We start from the raw sequence: 23,790 nt of genomic DNA, 5'->3' as shown, positions 1-23,790 counted from the left end.
CCTGGGCTTGCCTGGTCAAGGCACATATGGGAGTTGATGCTTCCAGCTCCTCCCCCCTTCTCTCTCTTTGTCTCTCTCTCTGTCTCTCCCTCTCCTCTCTAAAAAAAAAATGAATAAAAAATAAAATAAAATAAAAAAATCTACACTGACAGCCGGTATGCATTTGCCACTGCCCATGTCCATGGAGCCATATACAAGGAGAGAGGCTTACTGACAGCAGGGGGGAAAGACATTAAAAATCGCAATGAAATTCTTGCCCTCCTAAACGCCATTTGGCTACCTACCAAAGTTGCCATCATCCACTGCAAAGGACACCAGAGAGGGGACTCGCCTATTGTAAAGGGTAACAACCTAGCAGACTCAGCTGCAAGAGAGGCAGCCACTGGGCCACAAGAAAGCCTCCTGCCATTGCTGCCTAAGCCAACGCTACCTCCGGATCCTAGATATTCCCCAGAAGAAGAGCAGGAAGGGATGCAGTTGAAAGGGAAGAAAAATCAGCAGGGATAGATAGAGCTTCCTGACTCCTGGCTCTATCTACCCCAGGGAATAGTAGGAGATATTCATACTAGTACCCATCTAGGACAAAACAAGCTAGAACATTCTATCAGGAAGTATTATGTAGGGCCCAACATCAGGGATATTGTCCACTCCATTGTCTCGAGGTGCAGCATCTGTGCTAGAGTAAATGCGCAGAATAAGAAGCTACCCCCCTTTGTGAGGTATCGGGGGAAAGCTCCGGGAGAACTGTAGAAAATAGATTTCACAGAGATGACCCCTAGGAAGTCAGGTTATAAGTATCTATTAGTATTAGTAGACACCTTCCCAGGATAGGTGGAAGCATTCCCCACGCGAGGAGAGGCTGCTTCCACAGTCTGTAAAGTCTTATTAAGGGAAATCATACCTAGATATGGCATTCCCCTAGCCCTAGGATCAGACAATGGACCTGCATTCATATCCAGGATATCTCAAGAATTAGCCACTAAGTTAGATATTAATTAGAAATTGCATTGCATTTATAGGCCCCAAAGTTCAGGACAGGTAGAAAGAATGAACAGGACTCTGAAGGAAACTATAATTAAGCTGAGAGGGGAGACCGGCGAAAACTAGGTTGAGCTCCTCCCTTTCGCCCTTTTTAGAACCAGATGTACCCCCTATCTCAATAAATAGACCCCTTATGAAATCTTATTTAGGCAACCTGTGCCCCTTGTACCTTGATTGACCAGAGGGGAACCAGAGATTTCTAATCATAATTTCCTCAAGTCCTTGCAGGCCCTGCAACACATCAGGAGCGAGGTGCAGGCCCTCCAGAGATCAGCCCAATTGAATGCGAAACACAGCTCCCGACTACCGGAGCCACCAGAGCCTGGACAGTAGGTATAGATTCTCAACCACCGACGAGGCAACCTTGAGCCGTGGTAGAATGGACCGTTCCAGGTGATCCTGAGTACACCCACAGCTATTAAGGTAGCTAAAAAGCCCTACTGGATCCACCTCTCCCACGTAAAGCTGGCCCAACCACCTGATGAAGGATCTCGGAGATGGCAAGTCATGTGGACCCCTGGAGAGCCTCTAAAGCTCACCTTCTCCTCCACTTAGGACTGATGACTTTTTATTGTTTACCTAGCAAGGGACTAGAGTTACAGGAATAGGTTTTAATCAGGACAGCAGATGGCACAGTTATAGCACAGAATAACACCTGGGATAATAACAACCCCATAACTCTCCAAGCTGACTTATCAAAGTTCTTTGAAGACAAGTTCTGTGATTCACCAGCAGCTTGGAGACATTCTGATTCAGCCAGGAGCCCTCTCGCTGATGATTTGCCTAGCTCATACACCTTAGGTAATAGGTGTGACCCCAATGTAAAAAAATAGGGCTTTATAGTATACTCCACAGTATGCTTGCCCTGAACCCCCTTTCAGACGGCGTCACATATACGGGTCTCACTCAGATTATTTTTGTAAAAAGTAGGGTTGTGAGACCCTAGTCAGTGAATTTCAATGGAGTCCACCTAAACCAGGAAATATACCTCAAGAAGCAAATAGACTCCCTAGCCGAGGTAGCCCTTCAGAATAGGAGAGGGCTAGACCTCCTCCTCCTTCAGCAAGGAGGACTGTGTGCTGCTTTAAGAGAAGAATGTTGTTTTTATGCTAACCACTCTAGAGTAATTAGAGAGAATATCAAGATACTTGCAAACAGATTAAAGAATAGGAACCTAGAAGAAGACAGCCCTAGCTGGTATGCCTCTATGTTCAAGACTTTTCCTTAATTAACTACCCTCATATCCGCAATTGCTGGACCCCTCCTATTATTATTATTGGCTCTTACCTTTGGACCAATAATCCTTAATAAGCTCCTTGCATTCGTAAAAGAGAGGATAGATGTAGTAAAGTTAATAGTTCTGTCCCAACCTTACACCAGTCTCCCCACTGATGAAGAATCAAGGGTTTGATTTATGCTCAAAAGAGATGGGGGAATGCTAGATTCAGGGAGTACTGATATGCTGGGGCTGCCAAGAGTGTAACTATTGAAGGAACAGGGAGTGCTGACAGGGACCCTGTGAGGCTGAGAACAAAGAAGGTCAGAGACCCTTATCAGAAGTTTATGTTTGAAATTCGCCACTAAGCTAAAACCGGCCCTTGTTGCTATGCCGGCCCCTGTTGCTATGCTGTGTGCGACCTCCCTAGCCAATAGCTAAACTGCCACATCTGCTTCTGTAAATGCTTGCTCACTTAGGATATATAAGGACCTGGCTGTAAGTGCCAGGCGCGGCTTCCGTTTGCAGCTCCTTGTGAGCACGGTGTCTCCGGACATCTTGGGAATTCGCCTCTGCACAGGTTAAACTGGCCAATAAAGTAACATCTAAACTCCTGAAAGTCTCCGACATTTGTTCTCGTACCTGGTGGATGCAACACCCAACACTGGAGAAGTTCAAACACACCAGATGTATACTTCAAAAGGAAATTAAAAAGAAGACAGCTAAGCTTCAAAAGTTAAAAAGGATGCCTTTGAAATTCTCTTCCAAAAGTTTCTGATTCCATGATTTGCCTCAACAAATCACTATACAAACAGCAAAACCTGAATCTCTCTAGAACTAGTTTTGCCTCTCTAGAATTCTCCAAAGAATAAAATCCCAGTGGATTATCTTCAACAAACTTAAACAGAAAAAAAGAGGAAAAGGAGAAAAAAAATCACAGGAATGAAGGCTATCCCCAGACTAACTCTGAGCAAGTTACAGGAAAACAGATAAGTGAACTTCAACATTCTGCAATTTGGAGACAGAAGTGTCCAAGCCTCTTCTCCAAAACATGAGGGCCAGCCCAAAGTTTCTCAAGCTGTAACCTGCTCTTCCTTCACTTTGGCAACCTGTTCAGATCTCTCCTTAAAATCAGTGCCAAACCACATTCCACAGAAACCCCACATCTCCTCCTACTTAAAGGTCTCCTCCTCTACTGCCAGTGAAAGGATAATAACCTACCCTCCCTGGAGGCGATGCTCTGCCCATCTGGGACATTGCTCTGCTGCAACCAGAGCCATTCTAACACCTGAGGCAGAGGCCATGGAGCCATCCTCAGTGCCCGGGCCAACTTTGCTCCAATGGAGCCTTGGCTGCGGGAGGGGAAGAGAGAGACAGAGAGGAAGGAGAGGGGGAAGGGTGGAGAAGCAGATGGGCACTTCTCCTGTGTGCCCTGGCTGGGAATCAAACCTGGGACATCCACATGCCAGGCCAGGCATGGCTAACATACAGCCTGCGGGCCGGATTAAATTTTTAATCTTCTCCGCTACTTTAAAATCTCAGCTACTTAGAAGTGGAAGCATCTTTGATTATTGGAAATCAAGATTTTTTTTTTTTTTTTTTTTTTTTTTTTACAGAGACAGACAGAGAGTGATAGACAGGGACAGACAGACAGGAACAGGGAGAGATGAGAAGCATCAATCATTAGTTTTTCGTTGTGACACCTTAGTTGTTCATTGATTGGTTTCTAATATGTGCCTTGACAGTGGGGCTACAACAGACCAAATAGCCCCTTGCTCGAGCCAGCGACCTTGGATCCAAGCTGGTGAGCTTTTGCTCAAACCAGATGAGCCCGCACTCAAGCTGGTGACCTCGGGGTCTCAAACCTGGGTCCTCCAGCATCCCAGTCCAATGCTCTACCCACTGCACCACCACCTGATCAGGCTGGAAATCAAGATATTTAAAAAGATAGTGATACGCAGAAAAGAATTCCGCATGTGACTAATCTAGGATTAACTTCCAATAACTAGTCAATTGGATTCGTGATACTTATTTTTTTTTAAAATTCCATTATAAAGATTTACAACTTTTGTACTCGTCTGTACTCGATATGAACTGTTTGACATTTAGCGGCGATGTGAAACCCACATTCTTTTAGGTGGCGTTTGCCAGTGCGCACTCAAGGTCAAACAATTCGTTATTTTTGTGGTCAAGTGTGCTGAATCAAGTGGCATTGTAGCATAGACAATAGCTGCAGTTGATAATTCAAAACGTGTCCAGGCTGTTTGTAAAACAAAATAATTGTTTTATTTGCGATATAACCCCTTCAAGCTCATTTTATTAATTAAATATTATTTTGACTGATTGCAATACAGTTTGGATATTTATACGGTATGTAATTATATATAAAAATATATAATTATTAAAATATTATATATTAAAATTTTTTTCACTCACATTTATTTTTTTTTAATTTATTCATTTTAGAGAGAAGAGAGAGAGGGAGAAAGAGAGACAGAGAGAGAGAGAGAGGAGAGAGAGACAGAGAGAGAAGGGGGAGAGGAGCTGGAAGCATCGACTCCCATATGTGCCTTGACCAGGCAAGCCCAGGGTTTCGAACCGGCGACCTCAGCATTTCCAGATTGATGCTTTATCCACTGAGCCACCACAGGTCAGCACTCACATTTATTCATAAACAATTATATAATAAAATTTTGTTTACTTAAATAAATCGTTTTTGTATTTAACATTTTTTAATTTTAATATTTCGTCTGGCCCATGAAAAAAGTTTTCTTTCTAATCTGGCCCAGGGGCAAAAACTGTTGGCCACACCTGTGCCAAGCTGATGCTCTACCACAGAGCCAGCTGGCAGGGCTCCACATTGCTTCTTGATTGGTTTCCTCACAGGTTTTTTTAACCTATGGATGGAATGAACATTACTATGGGCACTTAAAGTACTCTGTTGTGCAGATGCACGTTAAAAAACAGTAAGGAATGTAAATTTCTACATTGGATGACCGGCTGCCCAAGCACCCACCTTAGAGAGAACCCTGATTACAAGTGCCATTTTAACAACTGGTTCGCTGAACTCAACAAAAAATTAGGTATTGGTTCTGCCCAACCAGTGCGAACTGGCTGTATCCCAGCACTGCTTCTGTTCCCAGGAAACCAAGGCTGCCAAACCACAGTACCCTCAATCCCACACAACAGCAGAGGTGGATTTAACAGTGGTCACACCGGGTGCGGTCCTGGGCCCCGACTTCTGAAAGGCCCCGCAAAACCCCACTTTACACTTTTTTCTAAGGACATCAAGTTCGGTTTCATATGTGCAATTTTAACATAAATAGTACATGTTTTTTATTTATTTAAAAATATGGTTAACACGTATTTTTATTTTCCCTGTCTCTTTTTTTTTAAGGGGCCCAATATTTTTTCTGTGCCCAGCACCTCAATCCGCCTCTGCAGGGCAGGATTCCTGGTCTCCCTCTTATTAACTTCTCAGTGTCACCTGACAAAGCTAACAGCTCTCCCGGACCTCCCCCTCCCCAGGCTCTTTCTCTCCAGGCAGGCTGTATCCTCAAATTCAATTTTCTTTTTCTTTTTTTGTAACAGGGACTGTCTCCCTTTTATATGAATATGTCTCCATTGTTGGTCTTTTTTTTTTCTCATTCTACATTGGAGTTTGTTTTGTTTTATTTTGTTTTACTGCTATCATAGGATTCCTTTGAGAAGCTGAGAAATGGTTAAGGACCTTCTTTCAGAGAAATGTGTTCAGAATAGCCCAGGTGCGACTGTGTGTGTAATTGCAGTGCTACATGGAACCCCAGGAGCCCATTGTGGGGACTTAGCTCTCCAGCTGCTCTTGAACAACAGGCTCACTTACTCCCAGGGAATGTCCCCCTCCAGGAACACTCTGCTTAATTCCTTTTCCCAGACATAAATGGTAAAAGGCTGAGGTACAAAAACCTCAACAGGATCTGCCAAGAAGTTCTGTCCCCAAAGCGACCTTACACTAAGGAAATCCAGCATCAATTCACTAGCTGCTCTCAAGCATAAAAGTCGGCCTAGTTACTACTGCCCTTGGATTATATTATGCTAGGTACCCAATGAATATTTATCAATTGACATATCGCTTTAAGGGTTGTTAGGTGGTTTTGTTTCTCTTTTTGTTAAACAGCAAATGAATTAAGTCAAAAATGTCTTAGGACCCTTATGAATAATGCTACCAAACCAAAGAAAATTCATATTGTTAGAGAATGCTATTGCAGAGAACAGCTTCATTACTATGGTTACAAAACATTGCCATTGTTTCCGAGACGCCAGTAGAGGAGTTCAATGAGCATGGAGTCAAGAACAAAAGACTGAATTCTTTCTCCATTTTGGGAAACCACACACGCTAAGGATCAGAGCATTAGGAGACTCAGCCCGATGTACAATTACTTAGATACAATGAGAACAACAACAACAAAAACGGAAGATAAATCCCATAAAGATCTCGTAGGCTTTGTTTCAAAGTGCAATTGGCCAGTTTATTAAAAAATGATAATTAAACAGAAGTCTGGTTTCCCATCTCTCCTGGTTATCTTTGCACAAGTAATATGTGCATGTTTTTCCTCCTTTTGTTTTGACGAGACAGTTTTCAGGAGGAGGAAAAAATGCTGTCTAATCACTATATACTGTAACCCTACTTCAAAACACAAATTGTTTCAAAATTTATTCTGTGATAAAAAACCACTCTAAGTTTTCCCATAACAGTTGCTTTCCTTAAACATTAGCTCAACTTAAATCTCACAAGGCAAACTACATAAGAAAAGCCAAAAGTAAAACCGTTTTCTTTAAAATCTAAACAGATGTTTTATGTAATCAAACCAATCCAGTAGCTGAATTTTCTACACACACACATTACACTGAATCTCAAATTATGTTCCTAAAATCTTTTGTTTATTTTCCACTACTTTTTATTTTCTTTTTTGTTGTTGTTCTTTAAAATATCATTAATATACAAGCTAGAAGAAGATATCCCACTGGAAATGGGTTCTTTTTTTTCTTTTCTTTCTTTTTTTTTTTTTTTTAGAGAGAAAAGAAAGAAAGGAGAGAAGGAAAGAGAGAAACATCAATTTGTTGTTACACTTTTCTCTGCACTCACTGGTTGATCCTTGTATGAGCCCCTGGCCAGGAAGCTCAATTGATTATAGCGTTGTCCCAATATACCACGGAGACAAATTCAGTCCTCACGCAGGGCACACACATCAACCAATGACTGCATAAATAAGTGGGTCAACAAACGATGTTTCTCTCTTTCTCCCTTCCTCTATAAAAATAAACAAATAAATACATTTTAAAAATACATTCTAACTAGGGTCACAAAGGTTTACTTGGGACTACTTTCACTCATGTAAGACAATCAATGGTTTAGATTAGTAACTTGATCAATTATTGCTCTCTCAGTAACCAATCTCAACCCTAAACTTTCAACTGACAACAGCAATATGTAATGAAAATTTACTAACACTGCTGTTCAGGACTCTAACAGAACACAGGATCTGTACTTACAATTACAATTTAAAGTACTGAAAATTGTTTTCAAAGGATAAAATGGAATTGTGTCCAGTGACTAGTTCTGCTTACATGAGGACTTCCTTTTTTAACACCAAATGATCATAGATGAACTGGCCATGGACTGCTCTGAACTACAAATAACAGTGCCATCATCACAGCTCTATGCAATCTGAGGTTTCTAAATGGGGTTTACTTAAAACACCTGGGATCTGGAAAGTGAGCTTCCATATCTTAGAGTCTACTCACTCCCAGATATTCACCATCTGTGGGGAATTTACAGAGAAAACGAATACAAGCAAACAAGGTGAGTGGGGTGTTGCCTTGTAGCTCATAAGCCTAGAGACCAGTCAGTGGCTGCAGGCTAGCCCTCCTCAGCCTTCCAGCACAGTCAACCCACAGGCTGCAGCCCAGAGCAATTGGTCAGTTCCGCCAGGTCAGCTATAAAGTAGCCCAAGAAAACAAAGATGAAAGAGCAACCTCCATGCAACCTCTCCATCTAACAGGGCAATTGTCACTTTCTCTGCTGTTCAAGGTAAATGACAAACTCATCTTTCCAACAACCTGAACTTGGCTAACTACACAGACATCTGCAAACAACTCTTTCTCCATCAGCTCACCAGTTCAACACTTTCATCAGTGGGAGAGCAATTATGTGAACATTTTATTGCATTTTGCCTATTTTAAAAAAACAAATAGAAAAATAAAGTGCTGCCTGACCAGGCGGTGACGCAGTGGATAGAGCGTTGGACTGGTATGCGGAGGACCCAGGTTCGAGACCCCGAGGTCGCCAGCTTGAGCGCAGGCTCATCTGGTTTGATCAAAGCTCACCAACTTGGACCCAAGGTCGCTGGCTCGAGCAAGGGGTTACTCGGTCTGCTGTAGCCCCACGGTCAAGGCACATATGAGAAAGCAATAAATGAACAACTAAGGTGTCGCAACGAAAAACTGATTGATGCTTCTCATCTCTCTCCATTCCTGTCTGTCTGTCCCTATTTATCCCTATCTCTGTCTCTGAAGAAAAAATAAAAATAAAAAATAATGATAATAAAGTGCAATACTAATGATAAGAAGCACAGGACTCAATGTAATTGAAACAGAAATGGGCACCTTTATACTGAAGGATAAGAGTGACTCTAACACCATCTAGTCAGGTACTATATAAGTAACCATAAAGAAAAAGATCACCCTAGCCGGTTGGCTCAGCGGTAGAGCGTCGGCCTAGCGTGCAGAGGACCCGGGTTCGATTCCCGGCCAGGGCACACAGGAGAAGCACCCATTTGCTTCTCCACCCCTCCGCCGCGCCTTCCTCTCTGTCTCTCTCTCTTCCCCTCCCGCAGCCAAGGCTCCATTGGAGCAAAGATGGCCCGGGCGCTGGGGATGGCTCTGTGGCCTCTGCCTCAGGCGCTAGAGTGGCTCTGGTCGCAACATGGCGACGCCCAGGATGGGCAGAGCATCGCCCCCTGGTGGGCAGAGCGTGGCCCCATGGTGGGCGTGCCGGGTGGATCCCGGTCGGGTGCATGCGGGAGTCTGTCTGACTGTCTCTCCCTGTTTCCAGCTTCAGAAAAATGCAAAAAGAAAAAAGAAAAAAGAAAAAGATCAAAGCTAAAAATGTTGAAAATGGCTGAAATATATTGTCGATGCTGGCATCTAAAAAGGGTGGAATAGCCTGACAGTGGCACATTGGATAAAGCATTGGACTGGGATGCAGAGGACCCAGGTTTGAAAACCCAAGGTCGGTGGTTTGAGCCCAGGCTCATCCAGCTTGAGCCTAAGGTCGCTGGCTTAAGCAAGGAGTCACTTGCCCTGCTCCAGCCCCCCATTCAAGGCACATATGAGATCATCTCTCTCCCTTACTGACTGTTTGTCCCTCTCTCTTTCTTTCTGCTTCTCTCACAAAAAAGAGGGTAGGGGAAATACATTATGTAAATGTCTAACCATTATGCTGTATACCTAAAACTAATATAAAACAATTGTGGCCTGACCAGGCGGTGGCGCAGTGGATAGAGCGTCAGACTGGGATGCAGAGGACCCAGGTTCGAGACCCCAAGGTCGCCAGCTTGAGCACAGGCTCATCTGGTTTGAGCAAAGCTCACCAGCTTGGACCCAAGGTCACTGGCTTGAGCAAGGGGTTACTCGGTCTACTGAAGGCCCACGGTCAAGGCACATATGAGAAAGCAATCAATGAACAACTAAGGCAGTGGTAGTGAACCTGGTCCCTACCGCCCACTAGTGGGTGTTCCAGCTTTCATGGTAGGCGGTAGCAGAGCAACCAAAGTATAAATAAAAAGATAGATTTAAGTTGTTTTATAAAGATTTATTCTGCCAAACTTAGCAAAAATCCAACATAAAATACTTGGTAAGTAATTATTATTATATGCTTTAACTTGCTGTAACTCTGCTTTATAAATTTTATAAAGTAAAGTTATTTCCCTACTTTATAAATCACCATTACTGTGGAACCGGTGGGCGGTTAGAAAATTTTACTACTGGCCTGACCTGTGGTGGTGCAGTGGATAAAGCATCGACCTGGAAATGCTGAGGTCGCCAGTTCGAAACCCTGGGCTTGCCTGGTCAAGGCACATATGGGAGTTGATGCTTCCAGCTCCTCCCCCCTGTCTTTCTCTCCTCTCTCTCTCTCTCTGTTTCTCTCTCTCCCTCTCTCCTCTCTAAAATGAATAAATAAATAATTTAAAATTTTTTTACTACTAACAGAGATATAAAAGTGGGCGGTAGGTATAAAAAGGTTGACTACCCCTGAACTAAGATGTCGCAACGAAAAACTGATGATTGATTCTTCTTATCTCTCTCCGTTCCTGTCTGTCTGTCCCTATCTATCCCTCTCTCTGTGTCTGTAAATAAATAAATAAATATTAAAAAAAGCAATGCTAATGTAAACTATGGGTTTTAGTTAATAAAAATATATTAATATTGCTTTATCTATTGTTACAAATATAGCACACTAAAGCAAGAAGATAACAGGAAACGGTCCTGAGGGGCAGGCCAAGGAGGTATATGGGAACTCTACTTCTCTGCTGAATTTTTCTGTAAACCTAAAACTGCTATAAAAATAAAGCCTTAATGGGGGGGGTGGAGAGGGGGTGAGGAAGGAGGGGGGTGGGGGGAAGGGAGCGGCACAAAGAAAACCAGATAGAAGGTGACAGAAGACAATTTGACTTTGGGTCAGGGGTATGCAACATAATCAAATATCAAAATAATCTGGAGATGTTTTCTCTGAACATATGTACCCTGATTTATCAATGTCACTGCATTAAAATTAATAAAAATAAAATTAAAAAAATCTTTTGATGCAAATATGGCATAATGTTAAGATTTTGTTTAGCTGAATATTGGAAAGGATGTTATTCCCTTTATTGTTCTGTATGTTTGAAATAGTTCATAATTAAAGAAAATACAGACGTATGTAACATAAATAAATAAATAAATAAATAAATAAATAAATAAAGCCTTAATTTTTAAAGAAATCTTTTTTTTTTTATTTTATTTTTTACAGAGACAGAGAGTCAGAGAGAGGGATAGATAGGGACAGACAGGAACAGAGAGAGATGAGAAGCATCAATCATTAGTTTTTTGTTGTGACACCTTAGTTGTTCATTGATTGCTTTCTCATATGCGCCCTGACCGTGGGGCTACAGCAGACCCAGGAACCCCTTATTTTAGCCAGAGACCTTGGGTCCAAGCTGGTGAGCTTTGCTCAAACCAGATGAGCCCGCGCTCAAGCTGGTGACCTCGGGGTCTCGAACCTGGGTCCTCTGCATCCCAGTCTGATGCTCTTATCCACTGCGCCACCGCCTGGTCAGGCAAGCCTTAATTTTTAAAAAGGGAGGAGTGTAATTAGGGATTTTCTTCATTATTTTTAGCCTTTTGGAAAACAAAATATACAAACCTATTAACACATCAACCTATAAACTGACTTTCACATATTCAACTTTACTTAACACCTTTGGAGAAAGTGGTCATGTTTGAAGACAAGAGAGACTACAGCTAGTGCTCGACTTAAAACCACAATTGGTTACAGACTGGTCATAACATGATTTGGTTATAAGTTGAGTAGGCTATATGTACAGTACTGTGAAATGATGTTATAAAAATCTTTAAGTCATATTTTATCATAATTTGCTTTCATTATTATTATATATCATAATTTTCTTTGTTCATTTTATGCCATTTGTATCATCTCTACACCATTTTGGTTTTTTTTTTTTTTTTTTTATTCATTTTTAGAGGGGAGAGAGAGAGGGAGAGAGAGGAGAGAGAGGGAGAGAGAGAAGGGGGAGGAGCTAGAAGCATCAACTCCCATATGTGCCTTGACCAGGCAAGCCCAGGGTTTCGAACCGGCGACCTCAGCATTTCCAGGTCGACCCTTTATCCACTGCGCCACCACAGGTTAGGCTGTTTCTTATTTTTACATTCATCAGGTTTAAGTAAAACATTGCATTACTACTACAACTGGTTTAATATTTGCAAAGACAATTTCCTCTTGGTAGACATCTTGGGAGGGGTTTGATGAAAAATATCCAAGACACAAAACACAAATTGTTGTACCGAGTCTGGGATAACAGTTGAAATGGTGCACGCGGAGATGGTAGTGCTGCCAGAAGGTGGTCTGCACTGTCATACGCCCAGCTGGGCACCGCTTGCGCTGCCAGACACGGAGCAGTCGTGGCTAGTGATGTGGTCATAAAGTCGAATGGTTGTAAATTGCATAGGTTGTAAGTCGATCAATATTTGTACGTGAATGTAAGCCCAGAAAATATTAATGGTTGTGAAGGACTGGCTAGTGCATGTTAAAAAACTTTCTTGATCACCCCATAAGAATTCAGCCAAAAGAGTAGGATCAAATATAGCACACAAAACACAATCCCAATTCTGCAAAGTAAAATCATATACGTTATATATGACTGCATTATAAAACATCAAAATATGGTTCTCTCTGGGTGATATGTGTGATTTTTTTCCTATGTGCTTCACAAATACCCTAAACTGTTCAACAAAGCAGCAGTCATGGAAAGAGTGAACATTCTGTTGTCTACCCTGGATTCCTTCCAAGAATGGAAGCAACATATGCCATAATGAGGACCTAATACAGTGTGTCCATAAAGTCATGGTGCACTTTAGACCGGTCACAGGAAAGCAACAAAAGACGATAGAAATGTGAAATCTGTACCAAATAAAAGGAAAACTCTTCCAGTTTCATACCTATTCAGTGCAGTTCGATGTGGGCTCACGCACAGATGTTTTAGGGCTCCTTAGGTAGCTATCCTGTATAGCCTCTACAGACTCGTCACTGACTGATGGCCTACCAGAACGGGGTTTCTCCACCAAACTGCCGGTTTCCTTCAACTGCTTATCCCACCGAATAATGTCATTCCTATGTGGTGGTGCTTCGTTATAAACGCGCCAATATTCACGTTGCACTTTGGTCATGGATTCAAATTTAGCAAGCCACAGAACACACTGAACTTTCCTCTGTACCGTCCACATCTCGACTGGCATGGCCGTGGGCTGCTCCGCTGTATACACGGTGTTACCTCATCATCTGTGCATGCGCACATGCTGCCACATCATCCTACAGAAACTGGGAGGGTTTTCCTTTTATTTGGTGCAGATTTCACATTTCTATCATCTTTTGTTGCTTCCCTGTGACCAGTCAAAAGTGCACCATGACTTTACAGACACACTATAAACAAAGAGCTGTAGGGAAAAAGAGTTTTGTAACCAAAAACACTCAGTGGGGCTTCAGCTAAGCCATACACAGTACATGCTGTTGAGGAGAGAGGAAACACGCACATGCAGGAAGCACAGAACAATTCCCATGCCCCAGATAACCAAGTACTAGGAGGTGGTGTGAATAGGTCTAAGTACAAGTTCCTAGAAAACTGTCAAAACAAAGTGAAGATCAAGACTGAGAAAATGCTTTTTGAGGTTGGCCTTAAAAGTAGAGATTTGGTTTTTATAGAAAAGGAAAGACATTTCAGGGAAATCATTACTCTTATATGGTAATTTTTAATCTTTAAAGAAGTCTTCATTGTGTGTGTGTGTGTGTGTGTGTGTGTGTGTGTGTGTTTTAAGCTACAGTCTGGAGGTGATCAGTTGCCCTGAGGAGGAAACCCATTCCAGATAACATTTAACATGAACTCAAAGGCCACACACTCAAAGCCATCTCTTGCATGGGCTTCAGGTACCTCTAACTTGGATAACAGGTTTTGTTAACTGCAAGAAACTGCAAGAACTCTTGCACATAGCAACTCCACCCTAACCCCTGCTTGAAGAGACCCCCAAACCTTACCCTGCCCTCTAGCAGCCCAACGGTGCGTCACCATGATGATCCAGGCACTTTTTGCCTTTTAAATTCTTGCCTGGAAAAGCTCAAGGCTGACAAAAGAAATGTGCTGTTTGTTCTAGTCAACATGGAGATAGGCCTCCCTTTCTTAGAGCATTTACTAAAAGGGACTTATAATTGTGAATCCCTCCCCATCTCTTTGACAAGTACTAAATGTATATTCTACAATGCAGAAGTCTCTCTCAAGGACCCAAAAGCTATTCTTTTGAAACGCAATCATCAAGAGGATAGAAATTCTCTCCCAGTCTGGTGGAAGGAGAGAATCCTAACTTGCCAGCTAGCAGACACACCTGGCCTAATCAGGTGTACAATGACCAACCCTTTGTAACTTCGTACCTCCCTAATGTTACTTGGGCCCCCACTCACTCATCCTCCCCACTCTCTCATTATCTCTTTAAAATTCTCAGTCACCCCATACAGATCAAAATGGAGCTAGGCTTTCGCCCTACTATCAGTGGTTACTGAATAAAATGTTTTCAGTGCTGTTTAACTAATGCAAGGCTTTATTTATCTTTGACAATGGAGTACCAGGTGACATCTGGGGCTTTGTTAATTAAAGTAACAGACATTAGAAATGGATTTTCATTGGGGAAAATCTAAGTGATTAAGTAATATGATCCAGCTGGAAATACCTTGGCCTGGGAACTCCTGCCCTTCCACGAGCTGTCTATAAGGGCAGAGTGAGTCTTTGCCGGAGAATGGCAAAACAGACTCGATCCATCCACGTGGTCCTGCTGGTTTGGTGGTCTCAGCCAAGTTCTACCCACTAGAATTTGTTCCATTGGCCTCAGGTGAACATGTCAGTTGTATGCCAGAGTACTCAGAAGGGCAAAGAGCTAGAACTTCCTGAGGTCTCAGATCAGCCTGCTGCCTGCCAATTACATCTGCATGTGCAGTAGAATTTGGTCTGAGACTTGCTTTCTTATAACCTGGAGCAGGTCATGAGGAATAAGCTAAACTTCGTCCATCCATAACTACTGGCAACTGCCATAGCTAACAAAACAGCCTAATGGCTGGGTATTCAAAACTGACTTAGGTTCACTATAAGCAACAATAATGAGCAAGTGTTACTCAATATCATTTATTCTTTTTTTTTTTTTTGTATTTTTCTGAAGCTGGAAACGGGGAGAGACAGTCAGACAGACTCCCGCATGCGCCCGACCGGGATCCACCCGGCACGCCCACCAGGGGCGACGCTCTGCCCACCAGGGGGCGATGCTCTGCCGCGACCAGAGCCACTCCAGCGCCTGGGACAGAGGCCAAGGAGCCATCCCCAGCGCCCGGGCCATCTTTGCTCCAATGGAGCCTTGGCTGCGGGAGGGGAAGAGAGAGACAGAGAGGAAGGAGGGGGTGGGGGTGGAGAAGCAAATGGGCGCTTCTCCTATGTGCCCTGGCCGGGAATCGAACCCGGGTCCCCTGCATGCCAGGCCGACGCTCTACTGCTGAGCCAATCGGCCAGGGCCCATTTATTCATATTTTAATAAGAATAATCAGGAACAGTCAAGAGTTCCAACTCGAGTCAGCTAGACTAGTGTTCACCATCAAAAATCAGTCAAGGTAAAAAAAAAATCAGTCAAGGTAATTTATTTGTCTGTACTTAGGTTGCCCCACCTGCAAAAGGAGGCCAATGAGAGCATTATTACCCATCCCACAGGGTTGCTGTGAAGAATGAATTATACAATGTATATAAAAACAGATAGCATACTGCAGACATGAAATAAATTTAAGCTACTGTTCTGATCATTACTGCTTACACTTGCCTGGAGTAAACCCTGCCAAGTCTTTATTTTTTATTTTTTTGTATTTTTCTGAAGTTGGAAACGGGGACGCAGTCAGACAGACTCCCGTGTGCGCCCGACCGGGATCCACCCGGCATGCCCACCAGGGGGCGATGCTCTGCCCATCTGAGGCATCGCTCTATTGCAACCAGAGCCATTCTAGTGCCTGAGGCAGGGGTCACAGAGCCATCCTCAGTGCCTGGACCAAGTCTTTATTTTTGAACTGCCTTGAAAGAATTATCTAAGTTTTCTTTTTCTTTTTTAACCAACTGTCCCACTCAATGTAACACCATCTATATAACATTGTGCCCTCCATGCCCAATGCAGTCTCTTATTACACCTCTCATTTCCCTTCTGACAGTATGCACTGTCATTTTCTGTAGCTAGCTTCCTCCCCCCACTCCCATTCCCCCAGTACCCCATAAATTACAAGTAAGCAAGGAAGGTCTTGGTTCAACACCCAATTCCTAGACACCTACCGCAGTTCTGGGTACCCAGAAGGTGTTGGATGACCTCTCTCCTCTAATTTCTGCTTCGATTAGCATCCATTAGCCAAAAGCTTAATCAAAGCCTAAGTATATATCAGATTCGATGCAGAAATAAGGTAAAATAAATAAATAAAATAGATGACCTGAGACGATCCAGGTACAAGGTGGGCAGTGGCCACTAACAAAGATTTGGGGAGTTCCTTACTCTGTGCCAAACCCTGTGCTAGACTGTCTGTTATCATGTCTGCAATCTTCATAACCTACGAAATATTATCACACCCATTCTACAGTTGAGGAAAACTGAGGTTAACAGAGAATAAGTAGTATGTGCAGTCACACCAGCCTTCATTGTCCAGATTTCCCAAATCTAACCCAGACCTGAATCCAAAGCCCAGGCTCTTTCCTGGGTTATACATTGTTCCTGATGGTCCCCTAAGTCCCTGAAATTTCTCTCCAAACTCAAACTTCTCCCAACTTAAACATCTAACTGATGAGTTGGATATTTAATTTTTTTATTATTTATTTATTTTTTTTGTATTTTTCTGAAGCTGGAAATGGGGAGGCAGTCAGACAGACTCCCGCATGCGCCCGACCGGGATCCACCCGGCATGCCCACCAGGGGGGATGCTCTGCCCATCTGGGGCGTCGCTCCGCTGCGACCAGAGCCATTCTAGCGCCTGAGGCAGAGGCCATGGAGCCATCCTCAGCGCCCGGGCCAACTTTGCTCCAATGGAGCCTCAGCTGCTGGAGGGGAAGAGAGAGACAGAGAGGAAGGGGAGGGGGAGGGGTGGAGAAGCAGATGGGCGCCTCTCCTGTGTGCCCTGGTCGGGAATCGAACCCAGGACTCCTGTACGGCAGGCTGACGCTCTACCACTGAGCCAACCGGCCAAGGCCGATATTTAATTATTAGCCATTTGTAATGTAGCAGAGCCAAAAGAAACTCATGGGTTCTCCTTGCCAAATGTCCTCTTCACTACCAGTCTTCTCCCTCCCCCTCCTTAAAGGCACGATCATCTTATCCACTTGCTCAGGCCAGAAAAACCAAATCTCATTCCCACGCTCCCCATCACTACCAAGTAGAATGACCATGGAGGACAGAAATGATGTTTATCTGGCTTACTGCCGTATACCAACCCCTGGCACACAGTTGGTGCTTGTCATATTGTGACATAAAATATATATATATATATTTGGTCTTCATCCCCCATATGAATGAAAGCTGAAACGGGTGGGGAGGTGGAAGGGTCCAGTCCTGTGGGACTAAGCCCTTACTTAACCTGTGGGATACTAACTCCTACTTCAGGTGCTTAGTGTCAAAATTGAACTGTTGGACATCCAACCAGTTGGTGTCCAGAGAGGCAGTTGGGATTGTGGGGAACCCCACACATTTAATGTCAGAAGTGCTGTGAGTAGAAATAAGTTCATAGATGCTCAGAAAAGACTTAGATAACTTTCACTGGTTTCCAAGTATTCTTTGTTTTTTTGTTTTGTTCTGCAAGACAGAGAGAGGGACAGACAGATAGGGAAGGAGATGAGAAGCATCAATTCTTTGTTGTAGCACCTTAGTTGTTCACTGATTGCTTTCTCACATGTGCCTTGATTGGTGGGTCGGGGGGGGGGGGGGAGGCTACAGCAGAGCGAGTGACCCCTTGCTGAACTCTTTTAAGTAGTAAGTTTTTTCATGCTTGCTAACTCCTGGGAGTGAGGTTTTGTTTTTTAAATGAAATTTTTCCAATTACAGACCTTGGGCTCAAGTCAGCCACCTTTGGGCTCAAGCCAGCGACCATGGGGTCATGTCTACAATCCCACGCTCTAGCCAGCAATCCCACAGTTAAACTGGTGAGACCTCAGGGTTTTGAACCTGTGTCCTCTGCATCTCAGGCCAACACTCTATCCACTGCGCCACCGCCTGGTGAGGCTCTGAATTATTTAATTTAAACTTATCAGCCTCTCCATATGAAGTCATAGTGTCATCACTCCCTCACTGCCATGAGACTCACCACAGAGATGTCTCAGGCAATTTGAGAAAGCAGAAGTTAACTCTTCTGTGAATGGCCAGGACTGGGTTCTTTCCAAAGTCCTGAGAGGGGGATTTTAGAAACCAGTCATTAAATCCTGCCAAAAAATAAGCTATCCCAATAATTTTTTTATAAGACACCTTGAGTATAGGTGATAATTTTCAGAGCTCTAAATTAGAATTACTTGAATGACAGAAAGCCTCAAAGAGCTTTTAAAGAACTGGAGGAGATGCCCCGAAATATCTGTAATGTAATTACTGTTAAGGAAAAGTGCTGCATCAAACTGGAAAGTCTGAAAACAATAAAAGACTTGCAAAATTTTCTTGAGATTCAGAACATTCATGAAATAGTCATTTCGGGTGCACATTGGTGTCAGAAGCCCTGGAAAGGTGAGAAGCATCCTCTCTCCTTGGCCCGCCTCAGGGCAAGTCATTACACCTCCAGTTAAAACCTCAGCTTCTGCCCTGGCGGGATAGCTCAGTTGGTTATAGCAGTCATGGAAAAGGTCAAGGTTTTGGGTTGATTCCCAGTCAGGACATATACAAGAATCAACCAATGAATGCATAAATAAGTGGAACAACAAAAATCGATGTTTCTTTTTCTCTCTTAAGAATGAATAAATTAAAAAAAAAAAACAACCCCTCAATTTCCTCATCTCTGAAAAGGCCAGCTTGAATGCATGCCAAGTACAGTATGAGACCTCAAAAACCAAGTGGTAACTCCATGTGGCCACTCCAAAGAGGTCGAATTATCTGCAACTAGGTTTTCAGAAACCTGTTAACGGCCCTGGCCAGTTGGCTCAGTGGTAGATTGTCGGCCTGGCGTGCAGGAGTCCCGGGTTCGATTCCTGGCCAGGGCACACAGGAGAAGCGCCCATCTACTTCTCCACCCCTCCCCCTCTCCTTCCTCTCTGTCTGTCTCTTCCCCTTCCGCAGCCAAGGCTCCATTGGAGCAAAGTTGGCCTCGGGCACTGAGGATGGCTCCATGGCCTCCGCCTCTAGCGCTAGAATGGCACCGATTGCAGTTGAGCGACGCCCCAGATGGGCAGAGCATCGCCCCTTGGTGGGCGTGCTGGGTGGATCCCGGTAGGCGCATGCGGGAGTCTGACTGCCTCCCCATTTCCGACTTCAGAAAAATACCAAAAAAAAGAAAGAAACCTGTTAACAATTTAACCTCTACTTCACTTAGAAAGCTGGCCTCGGTTGTCCAAACCTGAGTGTAACAGGAAGCAAGAACATCTCCGACCCCGAATGCCCTCTGAGTTAGATTCATTTGTGAAAACACACCATGCTGATCATCTGTATGCACAGGGAGGCGGGAGATCGGCCTCTGGAAGGCTTAACCTATTTCATTTTTTTCTAACTGCAGGAGGGAGGGAGAAGTTAGCCATAAAAGGTGAAAACCTCCTAATTATGCCCTGGTGCACTACTCGCCGGTAGGAAGGAAACATCTATTCCAAATGGACTTGTATGTTTTAAGACACGCTGAGTTTAACAAGCAGGAGTTACAAAACAGGTTCGGGGCCTGACCTGTGGTGGCGCAGTAGATAAAGCGTCGACCTGGAAATGCTGAGGTCGCCGGTTCGAAACCCTGGGCTTGCCTGGGCAAGGCACATATGGGAGTTGATGCTTCTTGCTCCTCCCCCCTTCTCTCTCTCTCCCTCTCTCTCTCCTTTCTAAAATGAATTAAAAAAAAAAACAAAAAAACAGGTTCGGGTAAATTCAGTTTAAATCGGGGACGGGGAAGCTCGCGCTCTACCCTGGCAGCCGTCTGTGCCCCGTCAGGGTTGGGTCGGGAAACGCGGTAAGTAGGGCTGTCTTCCCTACGCCCAGACCTGAGCACTGTAGTTTGGAAAACGGGTTTCGAGACGTCCCCGAAGTTGCACAGCCAACGCTCTAGCCTTTCGGGATGCCAAGAGCACCCTGCTTGGGCCCTATGAAACCCACGTCTTTTCCTCGGTTAATCCGGTAGGCAGAGCCGGGTGGGCTCGGAACCCAGCATCACATTCATAGCTTGGGTGGAGATGACATGCTCCAGAAGCAATCGGGGTCTTCCACTCAGGTCCTACCCAGCCCGCCCCAACGAAGTCCTTAAGGCCAGACGGGAAGACCTTGGGGTGGCCTCCAGGGCTTCCCCAAGTCCCTTCCCGCCGCACTGGATTTCCCCGGCTGCCGAGCGCCGCGCTCAGGCCCGAGGCAGGAACCCAGGCGCCGCGGGATCTGTCCTGAGCGATCCACCGCCCGCAGCACTTTCGGCCGCGGAGCTGGCCGCGCCGTGCCCGGGCTCCCGGCCGCTCGCCCGATCCGTCCACCAGCACGCGGCACCCAGCCCCGCTCACCTGGCCCGCGCAGCACTTCGCTGACATCGCGGCGCCGAGGACCACCGGCACGCGCGATCGCTTCCAGCTCCCCTCCGACTCTCCTCGCTGCTTCCGGCCTCGAGCGCACCTCTCCGAACCAGCTCAAACCTCCGCCTTCGACAACTCCAGCAGAGCGCCAGGTACCACCACGGCCTGGATGAAAACAACCCTCGCCAAACCCCGCCCCGCCCCGCCGCCGCAGGCCCGCCCCTCGTCCCCGCGAGCCGAGCCCGCCCTCACTCCGCTCCGCGCCCGCCCTTCCTGGGGCGCCAGGCTGCGGAGCAGGCTCGCCGGGGCGAGCACTTCCGCTGGCGTCAGGCCGTTGGCGGTGGCGATTACTTCCCGGTGCTTCACGGGACTCCGAAGTCCGCGCCCCGGGCAGCCGGCTGCCTCGCCCGGGCTCCTGCACAGGCTTGACTGTGCGCCCTCGGCTCCCTGGCTCTGGTGAAAATGCTGCTCACGGACTGCTTGGAGCCTTTAGTGGAGCGATTCCGAGTATCCTGCACTCAACCCGTGCAGTGGGGACCGCCGGGTGCGCTCTGCCTCGCGCTTACAAGAATATCCACGGGATCCCTGGCCCTGAAATCCCTTTCCCTTCCTTAGCTGGCAAGAAAACTTACAAATTTTAAGAAAGCGCTCTCTGCCCAAACTTCCCCGGATCTCTGGGCACTAGGCTCTTCTGCCCTGATTTCCGCAGCACTTCGGGGGGTCCGGTGAGAGCCCTTTGCTCTCATCCCTCGATATTGATCTATCTAGCCTCACCTCCCCTGTCCTCCTGAGAGTTCATCCAGGCCAAGGGACTGTTTGCATCCCTGCTTTCTCTCACCCGACTTCACTAAAAACAGGGTCCCTAATAATTGTTTGTTTCATTTAGAAAGCAGAAAGGGTGCCCTTAGTTTTTCTCCCTACCCAAATATGCTTTCCTCATAGCCACTTACCCCAGAAAAGGGATTTCTGTCAGTAGGAACTTTGCCCCAAGCCCTTTTGTTACCCAATCCCTCGAGTTCGCTGCTTGAGGTGTTCAATTCAAAACTAGGGATGACTGCACTGGCCAGGTAGCTCAGTTACCCCAGTATGTCCAGGTTGCAGGTTTAATTCCAGCTCAAGGCACATATCATAATCAACCAATAAAAGTATAAATAAGTGGAACAACAAATCAATGTTTGTCCCTTCCTCCCTCCCTCCCAGCCCTCTCTCTCAAATCAATATTTGTTTATATGTAGTAAACAAATAGAACTAGACATGGTTGTAGTTAGGTAGTTTTATTTACTTACAGCAAGTAAAGACAGGGAATGCACATCCAAAGCTCTGTCTACTGTGTCTCCCCAAAGGGAGGCTTAGCTGTTGCTTAGCTTATGTATACTATTTGGTTAATTACATGTTGATTTCTCCTTTTCAGTTGTCTGTACTTTTCCAATTGGGTTTCTGTTACAGCTACTTCTGCAAAACACTGTGCTATATTTTAATATTTAACAAGAATAGCATTCAGTAAGAACTGCCCAGACCTTGAAAGCCTTCCTATCTCACACCCTTAAAATAGCATTTCTGTACGTACCCGTGTTAGAAATGAAGCAGCTGAAGCGGAAACAGGTTAAAGAACTTGTCCAACGCTTCACAGCTGAGCTGTGAAGGAGCAAAACTGGGTCAAGAATCCACCCATTTGATCCCTGGCACATGGCTCAAGGCTTGACCTTGAGTAGCTTCCAGATGGAGCCTTTGGCAAGGAAATGACTGGTTGAGCAGTTTAGGAGGTGGAGGCTAAGAGGAAAGGCAATTAGAGGAAGAGAAGTAATGGAGCAGGCCCTACTCAGAGCCATAGAGAGCAATGATGAGAGTTGGCTCTAAAAAATTTTTTAAATAATAATAAAATCTTTAGAAATTAATAATAAAATTTAAATTTTCTAAAGAGCATAAACAGTCTCAGGCCAGTGTAGCTACCTTCACTGTGGGTTGTGAAAAGCCAAGACCTCACTAGGACTTCAGTGCAACCCAAAGTGACTGTTGGCTATAGCAGTCACTGTGGCCCCCACTTCTTACCTGGGGAGACTAACTGGGCACTTAGAGCTTCTACCCCATGGGAAGAGCCAGGCAGCTCCCAGGGGAAGGGAAGGTATAAAATCTATATATGTTTGAGCAGGCTGGGACTTTGAGCACTCTTAGCCTTTGATGGAAACAGGTTCAAGAAGGCAGAGAAGCCTCACCAGGGAATACTGGGCAGAGCTGGTGGTAGAATTCAGGCCTCCTGCCCTTGAATCCTGTGTTCTTTTGGCCAAATTGACACCAATGTAGGAGGATCCTGTGACTATATGTCCCAGTAGAGCCCAAGCTCTACATCGATCAGGTGTCCCTGATTCAACTTCCCCGTGCAGTGGTACACTCCTGCTTATCAGCAGGGCTGGCAGCCTCTTTGAGACTACTCTTGAGGCAGCTATGAGGATGCTACTGTTAAGTGCCACCAGAGGAAAGACAGGACCGACACACAAATTAGTTGCAATAATCACACAGGTAATTTATTTCTCACAAATCCTTTTGGCGTGCCTGGGTACTGCTCTTAAGAGGGCCCGGCAGCGTGCTCCTCTCGGCTGGCTTTGATTAAAGCTCACAGCGGCATGGAGACAGTCCACATCAACGTTGGAGTCTGGGCGACTACTGCAGCAGGGGGCCCCTCAGCTTTAGTACCTTTTCTGGCCAATGCCTTCTAACAGGTTTCAATCTACAGGATTATCACCTCAAACCACCTTTTCCGGAGTTCCTCACAGGGAACCCCTTTTATGTTAATCTACTGAAACATTACATCAAACCGCTTTTTAAGATGTTTTTATTTTCATTAATTTACAAAGTTAATGTAAATAACACCAAGCCACTTCTTTATATGTATAACTTCACACACATACTAACTGGGCTCTGCTTGAAAGTCAGAGTCTGTTTATCACATTACAGGGTTATGGCACTAAGCCACTATTTTTTTTTTTTTTTTACAGGGACAGAGAG

The 23,790-nt window shown here is 44.9% G+C and overlaps 1 protein-coding gene across 2 annotated transcripts in view; it reads right to left on the bottom strand.

Annotated features, from left to right (window-relative positions):
* SERINC5 (serine incorporator 5) overlaps window positions 1–20,972 on the bottom strand; it is a 176,928-nt gene extending 155,956 nt beyond the window's left edge. For both annotated transcript variants that reach the window (XM_066381682.1, XM_066381683.1), the window contains exon 1: window positions 20,779–20,972. In XM_066381682.1, coding sequence (XP_066237779.1) covers window positions 20,779–20,805 — 27 coding nt within the window. In that variant the 5' untranslated portion in view covers window positions 20,806–20,972. The remainder of the gene's footprint in view (window positions 1–20,778) is intronic.
* Between the last annotated feature and the right edge of the window lie 2,818 nt (window positions 20,973–23,790).

Source organism: Saccopteryx leptura, chromosome 4 (genome assembly GCF_036850995.1).
Source record: "Saccopteryx leptura isolate mSacLep1 chromosome 4, mSacLep1_pri_phased_curated, whole genome shotgun sequence".
In the NCBI taxonomy this organism is placed as follows: Eukaryota; Metazoa; Chordata; class Mammalia; order Chiroptera; family Emballonuridae; genus Saccopteryx; species Saccopteryx leptura.
The sequence above is the reverse complement of the archived record's forward strand: the minus strand, read 5'-3'. Positions and strand labels throughout refer to the sequence as shown.